This window comes from Trematomus bernacchii, unplaced genomic scaffold (genome assembly GCF_902827165.1).
Source record: "Trematomus bernacchii unplaced genomic scaffold, fTreBer1.1, whole genome shotgun sequence".
In the NCBI taxonomy this organism is placed as follows: Eukaryota; Metazoa; Chordata; class Actinopteri; order Perciformes; family Nototheniidae; genus Trematomus; species Trematomus bernacchii.
In genome coordinates, this window is record NW_022987973.1 from 10,318,311 (window position 1) to 10,334,549 (window position 16,239).

General features: G+C 39.6%; 1 protein-coding gene across 1 annotated transcript in view; it reads left to right on the forward strand.

Moving 5' to 3' along the window:
- Nucleotides 1–16,239, forward strand: part of fam189a1 (family with sequence similarity 189 member A1) — an 84,243-nt gene that overhangs the window by 38,743 nt on the left and 29,261 nt on the right. Inside the window, exon 2 of the mRNA XM_034116698.1 lies at nucleotides 3,157–3,213. Coding sequence (XP_033972589.1) covers nucleotides 3,157–3,213 — 57 coding nt within the window. The remainder of the gene's footprint in view (nucleotides 1–3,156; nucleotides 3,214–16,239) is intronic.

The window sequence follows — 16,239 nt, forward strand, 5'->3', positions numbered from 1 at the left end:
TACATTTATTGTGGTTTTCTCTTGTGATTTTTGCTCATTTTAAAACAACTTTGAAAAACCCACCAGCCTTATCCTTCGAATCAGGTTTCAAATTGTATTTACTGTGTGCCTGAGTGAGTGGTTGTGTGTGTTTGCAAATGAAATATTGACACTCACCAGATCCTGTGGGTATCAAGGTGAGTGAAGATTGACTAGAGAGTGGAGCAAGATGGAGAGAGAAATAGAAAAGAGAAGCCTGGATAGGGAGTATTTGATACGAGTGTGGAAGTGCAGAAACACTGTGTGATCGTGTGGGCGCAGAGAAGGAGCAAGAAATACAGAGATGGAGTGTGATGCAGGGAGAAATTGGAAAAGGAAAGATGGCAAAACTGGAAGAGAGAGAGAGAGAGAGCAGATATCGAGACATGGGAAGGGAAGGAGGAGAGCGAGACGGGGGAAATGGGGAAATGCATGTCGGTGTTTAATGGAGGGTGAAGAGGAGTGAAAGGCACAGAGAGAGGCCAGGGAGGAATAAAGCGCTGGAGGCTATGAGTACCCTTTGTTCACACACATTACGGTGATACGCAAATTCACACCTACAGTAGCTCTGTAAAAATGCAACACCAAGGGGGAAGCGTGCTGAGAAAATCAATAGGTTGTTTTTCAAATCCAAATTTAATTTAATCAGGCATCTCGTTTAAAAAACATCTGGTGTTTAGTGTACCATCGTTACGAAAGACAAACAGTTTAGATCAAACAGACAGCTCAATGGCAGGATGGGAGTAATACGTATTAAAGATATCCACAGACATCAAGATGGGTCCAGATAGCAGTTTCATTTCAGACATCAAGCTGCAAGGTAACTGGTTCCAGGTAGATAGAGCATGAAATCTAAAAGCAAATTAGTGCTAATGGAAATCCTGCAGCACCAATAAGTCCTGAGAGACAGTCTGATGAAGTCCCTTTGGTGATGAGAAGTCCTGCAAACTAAAACACGAAATAAATGGTTTGTTTATGCCATCTCAACACATAAGGGATTTTTTTCCGCATCATCTTTTGTTAGATAGAAATATATCTTGCAAAAAAAGACAATTGTGAGACCACTCGATGTTATTTACCACAGTGACACTCAACTAACTCATTACTGCAAATTGCCTGTTTTCAGGTATAAGCCTGGTCTATGTAATCTGCCAATATATTCAACATATTAAGTCGAGTTTAATTAAAAAAAACATGACACCAGGTCCCAGGTTTTGGCTTTAAACGTTTTTCCTACCAACATAGAAACTGAAGCTAGAGAAACATATTCCTCTAAGGGTTTAATTATCTGACATCTCAAATAATGTTTATGATTATTATTGTGTGTGTGTGTGTGTGTGTGTGTGTGTGTGTGTGTGTGTGTGTGTGTGTGTGTGTGTGTGTGTGTGTGTGTGTGTGTGTGTGTGTGTGTGCGCGCGTGTGAGAGAGATGATTGATTTGTATCTCTACAGTGTCTTGTTGTGATCTCTTGAGAATATTTGTAGATTATTTTCAAGTGTCCTCTTGTAACTGAATGAATGATTGAGACCTACATTGACAAAGCTTCCTCTAAGTAATAACTCATCAGGGAGTTGATTCCTAAACTCATTTGTCATTCACTGTCCAAACTGTGGCTCAAGTATTATTCAGAGCTGTGTTTCGCAACCAAATAACATCCGTCAGTAATAAGGGAGGAAAGAATTCAATAACTATGGAATATCCAAGTCAACACTGGGACTAAACTGTCTAATTTGAGAAGCATTTATTGCTATTTTCATAAACTGGCAGCAGTCAAATAAAATGCCGCTTGTAAGAAGCTGGGAACACATTAGAATAGCTTTTAAAAGCCGAACCGACCGTGAAAAGATGTGGTGACGCACTTACGCACTTTACAGTCCTGGAAAAGCTCCCTGCGTTCAGTTTTCCCTAACCATCTCAAACTACCGGCTTGTGTTGTTCATTTGTTAACAGCTAAAGGGGAAAGAAACTGTGTAAGAGTGAGCCTGTGAATACATCATGTGCAGCTGACAAAGAAATCCACATCCACACTGAAACGCGGGTGACAAATCTGACGGCAGATGGGCACAGAATTGCCAAACAACAGTTACAGCTCCAACCTGATCTGTGCATTACTCACCCATCATGTAGAAGATGATCTTTACAATGTGTGTGTTTGCCAGAGAAAACACGGGAGAAGTGAACGTGACTGTTTTGTGTTTCCAAGGAAGAGTGACTGAGTGACTTTAAATGTTAATTTTTATGTTTTGTTTGCATGGTGAATAATATAGAACCATTTTGGATGACTGGTGCAGTTCCTGTTTGAGAACTGCTCACACAAACAGCTATACACTGCACAGTAATACACCTGCCAAGACATAGTTGTCTCACACACAAGTCACAGCTTTTATCAGGGTCTGAAACACCATTGAAATACACGCTGATTTGTGGGAAAAACACCGGGGGCAGATTTGACTATTGGACATGGTAGGAGACTGCCTGGTGTCCCCAACAAGGAGAGACCTAAAACAGCTATAGATGTGTATGATGTTTAGATATGAAACAATATTTTATCAAGTAACAATTTTAATTATTTGTAATTACAAATCACCCTAAATAATTACAAGCTGAATCAAATACCTAATTTTTTTAGAAGTTTACTTCCGCTTTAGAGAAAAACGTTGTACTACTAAATGTACCTGGGAGAGAATTGTTATTAGTCAAGTTGCAGATTCATTTACTCACAAAATGTAAAAATGTAAAAATAATGCATCATTATCACATCAAACTATTTAGCATATTACATTCGGAACTCCAACTTCTACACACTTTAAGTAAATAAAGAACATTGTGCTTCTTCCTTTACTCTTCACTTGAAGTAAACATTGTACTGCAGGCCATATCTACTCTCCAAGGGTTAAGTACTATATCACTGTAACAAAATCCCTCATCCATACCACAACATATTATAAACATGTTAGATGATCTGACTGCTCATGTTTCTTGCACTATCAAACTAATTCCCCAGGTCTCAGTAACTGTCTTTCAGTGTTATCATTACCGACAATAATTTCTCTTAAATGCAGACACATCCATCTTTATTATCAACACCCTCGTCAGTATCTATTCCCTCTAACAGGATCTGTCTCTTCTCTCTCGCAGGTGCTGCTCTCCGGGCTGATCGGAGTGGTGTCATGGAAGAGGCCGCTCTCTCTCGTGGTGAGTGTCCTCTGAACGCTCCCCCGCTAATCTAACCAAACTAATATAACACAGCCTGATTGTCGTAATCAGAAACACATGCTTACATACTGAAGCTGATGCTTAGTTTTTTCCTGTTTGTATGAGTACATGGAGAGTACATACACAACAAAACAAATCATAGCAAAGCATAGGACACACAACGGCATACAAATCAATCATTCATTTCTAAACCTATTACATCTATTTCTTTTTTGATTTTAATTCTTTTTGAGTGTCTCTGAACCTACAGTATATTTGTACCTCAAGCTGACAGACTCAATGTGACAAAGTGCTGACATGTCTGACCGTGTTGCTGGTCACACTTGTGGTTCAGAGGCCGTAGAAACTGTCACTCTGTGAACACAGTTTCAACTTTGGGGCATTTTCAGGTTTTGTTCAAATCTCTTCATCAGACCTGTGACAGGATTTTCTTTTTCTGGTTTAGTGTGGATTTCTTTCTGTCTTGAGGGTAATTTTTATAAGTTATATTCAAGCTGGACTCGTACCTATATAAAGCAAGGGAATTACACATAATTCTCTTAAAGGTCGATTTAGGTGGGCAATTAAACACTTTTATTAAGCTTCTCTCGTATTTACAGCCAAGTGTTAAGTGACCTTTAAGAGCAGTGCTCAAGTCATGACATTAATAATCACATGAATAATTACTTGCATGCTCTTAACGAGAAAAGCCAATCGGAGGCAAGGAATTTAACCTGAGTCTGCCATGTGTTTCTTTTAAAGTTAATTATTTCATGTAAAATCTTCCAGCTATCCAGTGGAAATTAAAATGTGGAATCAATTAAAATACATGAAACAATTATAAATTAATTGTATTCTTTAAGGTGTATAAACATATGCATTAGGAGTTATCTTTCCTGCTCCAGATTTGAGTATATGTGCTGCTGCTTTACACCATGTAGCAGTAATATAAAGAATGAAATGCCGCCATGACAGTTTGACAATGAAACCACATGAAAAGTGACTGCCTTTGTTGATTGCTCATATTTTTGGGATCAAATAAAAGAGAAACGGTTGTGTCACATCCTATTAAATGTCCAGAAAGAAGCTTTAATTGTCACGTGCTAGTATGTAAATAAGTATATATTTTATTTGTATTAATTACGAGTAAATCTTTGTTGATACAAGACCTGTTGCTTAACAGGTGTAAAGTTTCTTTCCTTCCCTAAAGTTCAAAGTATAGTAGTATTTCTCTGCCATAAATGAGGGAGAAAGCCTTTAATTGTCTTTCATGTAATGCATGTTATTGTCCCCACATGTTCCTTACCTATTAGTGTGTTTCATTGCGACATAAATCATTATTTTCCATCCTTTGATCAGGTACATTATGGTTACTCATGAGTCTCTGATATCATTCAATCTCTTTGTCTTTTTAAGACCAGGATTAGGCTGCAGCAAAAACAAGCCCTACTTCATGCTCTCTTAATGTCATAAATATTATCATCTAATTTCTTCTTCTTCACCACATCATGGTTGTACCCCTCCCCTGTCACTGCTGCATATCCCTCGTCTCGCTCCCTTTAGTTTTATCACCTTGCTCCCCTTGCTATACATATCGTCTCCTTTCATATTTGTATTTCCCCTCCCCCTCCTGTCTCTGGTTTTGTGGAATGTTAGACCAGAGAAAGAGATTTGAATCATTTCTGCTCTTATGGATCAAAGGATATATCCCATTTTTGAAGGTGTTGAAATTGGTCACACTGTAAAATAGCTAAATCCTCTTACCTCTGTATCCTTAAAAAGCACGTCTAATTAACCTGAATAATTTGAGACAGAGATGTCGGTCTCTGGCTGCTGCTTACTGTCTGTCCGTCAAAATGGGAATATTGGGTCTTTCCTTTGTGACTGTAGCATGTTGTGTTCAGTCCTGACACTCAAGCTTCTCCGTTTCTGGCCCTGACCCGGCGCTCACTGGTGACTAACACACCGGCCGGCGCGATGCGTTCAGGCCTGGCAGCGCTGCACCAAACCATCTGCCAAATGTGTTTGGCCTCGCTCAGCATCGTGATTCGTAATAACTGGAGTTCCTCCAATCGTTTACATATGTGTCTTATAAGATTTATTTTCTGTCTTTTTTGACAAATTATGTATATGATGAAACATACAGATAACTGGAAAATGAATTTAAGACAAATTAAAAACATTTTCGAAAATATAAAGACGTAAGTTGATGTTGAATAACATGGTAGTGTTTTCGTGAATCGTGTTGAATCCCGGCTAGTTTGTAATAGTGCAGCGTTATTGAAGTGGTTGCCAAAGGGTTGTTAGATCTTGTAGAAGTCGTCTTCACTTCCTCTCCATGAAATTGCTATTTTTTCAAATCCAGGTGCTGCATGACATCTTTTGTAAGGACCTGTGTTTGCTTCCAGTTTATTATAGCAGTCTGCACAAAAACAGCTGTAGATAGAGAGGGGACGACAATACACCATCATCATATAATACAGTATACACTTTTTAAAAATGCATTAAAGACATGGGCTTAATAGAACATTGTAACAAATATTCTTTGAATTATGATGATCTGTCAGTATTTAAGATATTCAATACTTTTTTCAGCATGCTGACATCTTTGCATTCATACTGAATTATTAGAGGGACAGATGAGTTATAAATAGACAAGGCGAGACAGATTTGGATTGCAGTCTCACATTGCAGAGTGGAATAAACAGGTGCAGGTGTGGGAAGAGAAGATGTGATGAATATGAAATTCTGTCTATCCCTGAGCTTTCCTTGTAAACTCCACATCATAGAGATATAGACATATTGTGCTCAGTGCAGGGAGACAAACGCACAATGACCATGTTTGAAGAAAAGCCACCTTATCTGAAACAGCTAATACACATTGAGGTTTTTCATCAGTCAACTGCACTGCATTAATGCTGCTGCACATTTGCTCCGTATCACTTGAAGGCCGGAGAAAACAAGTCTACCTGCAGTCTTCTGCTGTTTGTGACTTTGATGGATTATGTGTTTAGAGGGAGACAAAGAGACAGAGAAGAGAGTTGGAGGGCATTAAGTCCTTGTTTGCCCGGTCGAGAAAACAAGACGAGGATAGTTTGGAGGGTAGAGTATTTGTCTCAGGAAGCCTCAGCTGCTGTCATTTTGTTGTTGTTATTAGATTATTGTGTTCGAATTTGGGCCTACAGTACACACAACTTGAGCGCTAACATACTTCAACATATAGTGAATGTTTAATTATTTTGTACATATGTTTTTTCATACAGTTAAAAACATTTTCAACCAAACCTAGCAAGTATGCACGTTTTCTAAACACAGTAAAAACCCGCTAAAATAGCCAATAAACTCCTTTTACTATTCCCAGTTTACTAGTATGCCTTTCTGTTTTAGTTTTTTTAGCTAAACATTAAAAATGTTACTTATTCAGTCTGTCTTTCACATTTTTAAACTAGATCGTTATTTATTTTTATTTTATACTGCCAAGTTAACTGACTTATACTTTGAGACACGCATATTACATTTATATTGTGTACAGTAATACATTTTAATATTAATCCAAATCCCTATTTGATATATTATATATTTACATCAACACATGGTAATAAAGGGTTTTTATATAGCTTTTGTCCCTCAAATTAATGCCATTGTAACATTTTCCACTAACAACAACCGGATGTTATTGGCTTTTTTGTCCAGTGGGAAAGAGGCTTATTCATGAGACAATAGATAGCTGTGGGGCCATTAGCTTAGCATTAATACTGGACACAGGGATACACCTCCTGCCTGGTTCTGTCAACAGACCACGACCTGTTGTAGCTTTATAGTGTGATATTTGTATTCTTTGCAAATTTCCTGAAATGTCGACTTTTCCTTTAAGAGTAGACCTTGTTTTAATTTATATATATCTGGCTGTTTCATTCACAAAAAGAAAGCAATGTTTACACTTGACCGACCCGGTACCTCTCTGGGCTGAAGTGTAGTGTGGATGGATTTAAATAATGGAGAGGCACAGTGAGCCTTGAGGTGAAACGGTCACTGCACTTGTGAGGTGTCAGGCAGTGAGAGAGACTAGCATCTACTCCACAGTCATGTTTCCACTGGGATGTGAGAGCAAGTTGTCCTTTAGTGTTAGAGCATGGTCCGAGTGTCACACAGTGCTGCTCTGCACCGCTCACTATATGTTTGAATGACTGCGACTGCTGGGCCTTTTCTTAAAGGGAAAGTGTTTCTGATCAAGCTATTCCAAGGGCCCATAGAACTACTGTATATTCCTGGAACGTAGAGAAATTAATAATTGCTCCTGTTTTTGTTACATTGCGTCTGTGGTTTACTCAACATGTACAATTTTGTAAAAACATGTTTGATTGGCATGTTTAAAGGGGACCTATCATGCAAAATGCACTTTTGTACGTCTTTTATACATGAATATGTGTCCCCGGTGTTCCAGGGAACAGAAAACACAACCCTCTCTCTTTTCCTCCATACCCAAATCTCTAAAAACGGGGCTGCAACGGATCTGATACAGACTGATCCAGATTTGAACATTTCTCTGACGTCAGGACGGAGGAGCTGACCTATCAGGGGAATGAGAGGTTGCCGTGGCATGGTAACAGCATGGTAACACAACGCTCGTAACTCGGCCCCCTCCTTTGCAGGGGGGCGTGGTCAGCTGCAGCGCATGCAAAGACAGGGGTGGAGGAGAGCAAAATAGAGCGAAATGAGGCATGGCTAAAATGCATGATCTGTTTGGTATTTTGAAAAAGAAAACGTATAAATATACCTTATATAGGTATGGCTCTACAATATATTATTCAAATATAGCATGATAGGTCCACTTTAAGTCAGGCTAGCAACGTGGCTGTATGTCAGTCTTTTTGTCGATCCACACAGCCTATCGCTTGGTTTGCCATGATATTTGATACAAACCTTCATCATGCACAGAGTATTAATCCTTATGACCTTTCTTTCTTGTGCCTCGTCCTAAGCGTGTTAGCATGCTGACATAAGCATGCTTTGAAAATGAAAAAGTCTTATAGATTAATTAGGGCTCACTTTCATTATAATTTGAGTGACCTTGATTGAGATAATCAGAACACACTGTTTACATGCCATTTCTTACTCACAGTATTGAGTAGTGTAGTTTTTGAAAAAATAATATGTAAATGTGTCCTTCATTGAAGGCCAGCAAATCAGTTGATTAGAGCTTGTGAATCAAGCAGAGAAAATATATTTTCTGTATTTCCTTTAACCATGTAGACGACGTGTTTCATTTTGCTCTGCATTACAGATGAAAAGTGCATGGCTGCTCTTGCCTTCCACAATAATGCACTAATCAGCTGAGCTACAAAGGTTTATAACAAGGCCAGCGAGTGCTCGAACTGTGGTGCGCACCGTGAATAATAAAACTACATCTCTGCTGGTGAAGTCTCTTCTTAGTGCTGGCCTCGCTTGTTCATTCTTTTCAATGGAAAGAAATAATGTTGTATGTTCCCAAGAGTGTTTCAATCTAAGCTATGTCTTCCATAACCCTGATAAATCCGTAGGAATACTGTAATTATTGCAGCAGCCATGACCAGACCTTACTAAACCGAGAGCTGCTGGCTAAAGCATGACCATAGAGAGAGAGGGGAAATGTTTTATAGCCTCGGTGTGGTGTAGCTCTGCGCCGCTTGTGACAGGACGGGAGCATGTTGCTCTCCTGATCCGAGGGATGTGCTCATCTCTCACAGGCCTGCAGCACTAAAGACCATCATTCATGTTTCATCTGAGGAGATTACAGGCTGTCATCATGTTATGACACCCCCATATTTCTGACGCCATTTATCAATGTCATCTCTTACTTTGCTGCTGGATATGCATAAACATGCACTTGCTGTACATTCAGAGCCGTAGCTACCAATCAGGACATTAGAGCAAATCGTTTGTGAGGTTTTTTTACCTGGTGGAGCTTACATTTGACTTTTGAAAACAGTTTTTTAAATATTTTACAGTATAATTTGATTTTCAATATCTTTTACAGTCGGTAAGTTAACAACTGTTAGGCAAATATATCAATGAATAATAAAACCTTGTGAACATAAGCACAATCATAGACATTTAATCAACAAAAAGGCAGTACACATTTTCCAGTCTCCTAACGATCCAATCTTAACTGCTTTAATACGGTATATTTAAGAATATGGTTCCTTTAAGTATGCATAGGGTATTTCACTTGGAAATGTGTTGCCTCTCTAACACTGCTGCAGTTTTTTTAAGGCAGCGGCTCATAGTCACCAAGGCAACCCTGAGGCAAAGAGTTATTTACACCAGGAAACAGTTTTAGAGTGAGGCATCTCAAAATAGTGCCTGGATCTTACAGTGGATCTCACAGCTTGTAAAAGACACACAGGGAGATGTATGAGATAGAAAGTAGTCCTTTTTAAATGACAAGCCAGAGCATTTATAACAAGTTTATTTAGCACGCACCAATAATGTAACTGAGTACATTTACTCAACTATAAATAAATACATCTGCTACATATTGCGAGATCGGGCACCAATTTGCATCTCCTCATTTAGTAAACATCATTATTGCATGATGTGTATGTCCTTCTATTTCTTCAAATGTTTCCTGCCATTTGACACATTTCTGATATGCAAAAAAATTATATAAAAGCATTTTCTATTACTTTTCTTCTTGATAAAACGCATGTAAATAAAATGCACCTTCAGTGTAATTTTCTGGGTATACAGACTTTTAAGTTGATGGCTTAAAACACAAAATAATTGACCGGCTGTGGAGAAATGTGTGTGTACCACTACATGTTGGCCCTCCACTACAGATTCATTTGACAAATGTGTGTGTACCTATTTCTCGTGAATAAGAAACGGAGGGAGTGTGTGTGATTTACAGGACCATTTTAGTGACATGTGGATGGCTGAAGATTTCCTGGGGATACATCTGAGACCAGAGCACGTTTTGCACACACACACACACACACACACACACACACACACACACACACACACACACACACACACACACACGATATCTGCAGACTTTCCATTATGATCACATAACGACAGTAGGGTCACAGGACATCGGTGAAAAGGTTTATGAGGTGTTCTCGGTGACAGTCTGTGGCCCTGACGAGCCATAAATATTACTGTAGCTGATGAAAGAGGGAGGATGAGGGAGAGAGGGATGGCACTCTGACTAATTACGATGAGGAAACAGATCCCTCTACGCTGGAGGAATAAAGATTAATGGTTGGACATCCCAACAACAAAAAATCTGAACAACATGGTTTTTGTGAGCCATTTTCTTTTTAATAATAAAATTAGACAAATATAGGCTGTCCATCAGAGGCAGAGACGGCAGGTCTGCCCAGCCCAGTTTTTTCCTCCAATAGTTTACAATTTGTCATACAGATCTATGGACTAATTAATCCAGTAATTAGGAGTGAAAGGAGCCCATTAGCAGCCTCTGCTTCCGACTCTATGGCCAGCAGATGTGTGTGTGTGTGTGTGTGTGTGTGTGTGTGTGTGTGTGTGTGCGCGCGCGTGTGCGTGTGTGATTGTTTCTTGTGAGCTTTTAGTGGTTAATGTTATTGCTTTGGGCCCAGGCAGACAATGTTGGACCCCTCCTTAATCGTGAATCCTTTAGATGTCCTTCTTCCTTTTCTGTCGGCTATTTCCATAAAGCCACACATGCAGTCAGTTTAATCTATTATGACTTCTAGAACATCTCATTGAAAGTAAATTACGACTTTGAGATGTTGTGCTTGGTGTCACCAGATTTGAATTAAAGGCAAGGTGCATGGTAGCAGGGAGTATTCAAATGAAATGTATCTTGCTTGTTTTTGAAGATAATCAAGGGATGTTCTCTGGTTATCAGTACCCACCCACCACTATCATGCCCTCTGAGGCTAGTATTTAATCTTTGATTCATGAATAGCGTAAAGGAAACAGAAACACAATAATGAGAAACTGCAGCTTTTAGTCTTCAGCGGTTTGTTTGTCTTTTGATCATAATCATCCCTCAGCGGGTTAATTATAGTAGTGATGTTCATAGTAGGCTGTAAATATAAAGGCAGAGGTGGGAACGTAGCCACGCACATATGTGAAACATGTAGTGTATATTTGCTACACGTGTAGAAATGTGACTATCAAAGATGTTCATTAGTGTGGCTATGCTTTTTTCTCTGAACATAAAGGGAACAATCTCCCGTTCAGACATTTTCCATCCGTAAACAACAGCAAATATCTTGTACAATAAGATAATGCTAATGCTGGCTGGAAATGAGTGCCTGCTTTTGTCTGCCTCTGTCTAAAACCATTGTTTTTTGAAAGTATTACAAATGTGGAGTGATAAATCTTCCACTGTGTAAACTGCATTTATTTAATGAGAAATGTAAATCGATAAACAGTACCCAGCACTGTGTTATGGGTGTGGGGATAACCATTACAAATGTATTACTTTATGTGAATCCAACTCAGCAACAAGGTACATTTATACACATTCTGTCTCTTACCTGCCAAAACATCTCGCTAACATGCAGTTTGTTAAACAAAGACACTCACACAGGGTAACATAACATTGATGAAAAAAAGATAGAAAGAAATGTCTTTATGCTTGGTGTTATAATTAGTCTAAAATAACATTTCCTCAAACTTTCAACACATACACATTGATGTTTGTGCTTTCCTGTCAGCTGTTGTTAAGCAGCACCCATAAGCTCTCCTCTCCCTCCTGTCACATCGGTGCAAATCTCTTTCTATAGCAAACAGTTGCAGTAATTGTGTTGTGTGCAAATAAAGGCATTAGAGGCAGGGTCCACCAGTTTATTTTCCACAGTTGACGGAACAACTAGTGATCTGTGGTCACTTGTCAGGGACTTGAGATGTAATTGTGGTTTGCACACAGTCATGTCAGCTATATTTCACAGCTGAGTGAGTTGATACTGCGGCATGACTGCAGCCACTATTTTACAGCCCTGCCAAAGCTGCTGGATACTCACAGGACGAGGCGCTGCGTACGAGAAACCACTTCTCATATTGTGACCTTTGATGTCAGCAAGAAACACGTGTGTGAAGCCAGGGTTGCCACAGTATTTATACTTCCATGTACTCCTAGAAATGTCAATGTGAAATATCCTGCAATGGAGTCTCTTTCTCCGATCTCTTTCTCAAGATTCAAAGGTTTATTGTCATAACGTATACACAACTCAAATGTAAATATGTTAGGTATGACAAACTTAGATCGCAGGTTCCTCACCAGTTCGATATAGAACTGACATCAGAAATGTAATAAAACCAAAAGGCAAATGCACTGGTACTGCTTGACTGTAGAGTTGTACAGTAATACAGCTGTTTGTAAAATATGGTTACCTCTGAACAAAGATGAGTGTTGCGTTCATACAGAGCCACAGCTGCGTTATGTTGGTATACAATTGTGAAACACAGATACTCTTTTAGGTTTAGAAGGCAAAGTAAAGAGGTAGAGAAGCTGTGTCTGCGGTAAGGTGGATTGAAGTGTGTGTGCACATGTCTGTGCTCATGAGTGTGTGCATGCACGGTTCATGCCTGCATGTCTGCACGACTTGTTGTGAATGTATGGATGGCTGAGTGAGTGTTAGAGAGCATCGTTACATTATACTGCAGTCCCAGCAGGCCTGACTCAGAGGAGCATTTACTTTCAGAGTGTTGAATATCTCTCAAGGATGACACAGAAATAAAGTAAGATATTAGACTCTCTGCTGCTACTCGGGGAGGGCAGCTATGATTAGAAACATTGATTTGTGACTGCCTCTTTATCATTGACAGGAGAAAATGAAAGTATGAATAAATCTGAGAGCTGAAGTTTGTTTTTATCCTCCATGAATTGATTGTTCACGATGAAGAAAAGAAAAGCTCCCCTGAGACAGCTCAAGTAGTCAAGCAGAGCTACAAACGATCCTGCAGCCATTGATCTGTTTGGCAAGTTAAGGTGTGTAGAAATATCAGAGCAACTCATAAACATCGCTCAAAATAGGAAATACAACGTTTATCATTGAAATCTAAGAGATATACTCATTAACTCATGTCAGAACAAACACCAAAGAATAATAATGTATGTGTGTCACTGTGGTGAGTGGAAATTCCTTTCAACACAAGGCAATTCCAAGTGCTTTACAAAAAATGAAAGACATTAAGAAAATGGCATTTAAAATTAGTCATTAAAAATTACTAGCATCTAAACTACATCTTGTGACTTTTCAATAATACTATACAGTATGACAACCCACAAGAGCAAAAATCATATCCTCCCCCCAAAGGTAAACAAGAATACAAAATGTAACAAAAGGTAATTTCAGTCTGATAAAGATTTAGCTTTTAATTCTTTATTAATTAAACCAAAAATACTCATAAAAGAGGCTGTGCACATTTATTTTATTGTCTTGAAAACCTTGAGGGTACTAACAGCTCGAGCAAAAGTCCATAAAATGTGCGCATTAGGCTATCCCACATTGTCCTTTTCATACATTTGTCTTTTTATGATGATTCATGAAATGATGGGCAACCCCCAGCAACAGTTTTTCTGATGATATTCACAAGTTCTTACTGTGCAGCATCAATACAGCTCAATTATTAAAGCCACTGCCTCTGCCATCCTGTGTCAGGAAGCTGTGAGAGACTCTGTTGTGGCTCCAGGCTCTGGGTTTTTATTACAACTGTACGTGCTCATGTAGACCCACAAATGCACAACACATGCAGACATGATACAGCCAATGACATATAAAACCAGCACTCAAAGGCACATGCCACCACAATGCAGAGATGATTGACACACACAGTTTCAGATTTTGGGTGTGCATCTTGTGTCTCCTTATCCTTAGAGGCCTGTTATTCTCTGACTTGACCCAGATGGAGAGGCTTTTGTGGGAGAGATAGTGTATTGCCAACTGAGATGTGCCCCGTCGGAGCGCCTGTCAGGAGCTGCTAAACAGACAGGACGTGTGTGTGTCAGACAGACAGACAGGCGGAGAGAGATAAAAACAAAAGTGCATACGTTTGCAAATGTGTGAGCTGGGGGGGAGGTGGTGTTTTGGGGTGGAGAGGCAAGTGCACAAAGACGAAATCTGCAGGAAACGTTTGCACCCCTTCAAAAGAGGGAAAGCACTTAAAATAGCTTTGGGAGGAGATTACTCCCATTCACATGATCTCTGTGGGATTTTATGATTTTATGGTTCAATTTTCTTTACAGTTCCTTCAAGTTATTTTACAGAGCAGGCAAGAACCATGAGGAGAAGCCCTGAAGCCGTGTCCCGGGTGTTATATTATGAAATGTCCTCTCATACTCAGGGATGCGAACACAAATATGGGAAGCTGTTTGGTATCCCAGCACACCTACAGAAGCTTTCTTCTTTTATTAGGGTTGAAAAGTTAAATTCAATTGATATAGAAACATTAAAGACCTAATGGAGCTTCCCTAAGCCATATTAGAATCCAAATGTAGTGCATATTGAGAAATAGCACCATTCAAATCTCAATAAATGGCGTTTAAATGAATAATGCACATAACACAGTTGAATGGAAATGCCCCTCCTTTCTTTGCCTCTTCAGCAATGTTTTATTTTGACTTGAGCCTCTCTCTTTAAGGCTCTATTTCTGTCCCCACCCACTCCTGAGACAAACATATTGTGTCTTCAGCTTGCTAGATGCTGGCCCGCAAGAACTAGCATTATTTTAATTATAAAGAAAGAAGGAAAAGTTAAATTACATCAGTATCACTGTGGAATAAGTTGATGTAGTAAAGACCTGGCACTCACCCCCCTCCACCAACAAGTTCACACAAGTAGCCAGTGTGTTTGGAATTTGCTTGATTCACTGCTTCTGTCACATTTTCAATGGTTTTGGAAAAATAAACAATAGCACATAAGAAAAAGATTCCCGGCATGAGATAGTGGCTCTGCTGTGAAGTGGCCGTAGGCGGGGGGACAAAGGCAGAGATAGAAGCATCGGGTTTGTTTTGATAAGTTTTCTCTGGTCCTCCGCCAAGACAAAAAAGATTGTTCGGTTGCTAAGCAACATCCTTTTGCATCCTTCAGCATCCTTTGTTAAATCTTAACGTTCATTTTGGCTCAGTGCGGATGTTCATCTGAATGTGATCAAGTTTGACTAACTCCGACTGAACCGTGTCTCTAGTGACAGAAATGTAAAAAGTTAGAGGCAGATTTAGTCGTCATAAAAATACTAGAAAATATAGTTAATTAAATGATTCCCATGTTGTATGCAGACAAAACATTTGGACTGATTTTCTTGTTGCAGTGAAAGCTGTTTAGAGCGTTTGCAAATATGAATTTGGTTAATTAATTGCAGAAAAAACTAAGAAACCTTGCTCAAGTTGTTTCCCAGCTAATCACAATAAGCTATCATCATTACATATTGTACAATGATCAGACACACACGAGCAGGGTGGATGTTTGTCAGGATAAAGGCTTTACCCCGAGTAAAGAGAGTGGCCTTCCTGCCCAGGCAAGATGAAAGAGTGTGTGTGTGTGTGTGTGTGTGTGTGTGTGTGTGTGTGTGTGTGTGTGTGTGTGTGTGTGTGTGTGTGTGTGTGTGTGTGTGTGTGTGTGTGTGTGTGTGTGTGTGTGTGTGTGTGTGTGTGTGTGTGTGTGTGTGTGTGTGTGTGTGTGTGTGTGTGTGTGTGTGTGTGTGTGTGTGTGTGTGTGTGTGTGGTGTGTGTGTGTGTGTGTGTGTGTGTGTGTGTGTGTGTGTGTGTGTGTGTGTGTGTGTGTGTGTGTGTGTGTGTGTGTGTGTGTGTGCGCGCGCGCTTCAGGAGTGTTTTTCTCTGCTCTGGTCACAGTTTGCCTGTCACCTCTGGTCAGTTTGCATTAGCACTGCCACTCTCCATCTCCCACTGCTCCTCAGATCACCTCCTCTCCTCTCACCTTGTGTGTCTGCCAAGAAGGCTTCTTCTCTACCAACCAATTTCACTCTTTTGACCTTTATGTTAAGCAAATATGATCTTGTACATACCCATTTGTACACCCTGTACAAGCTTCG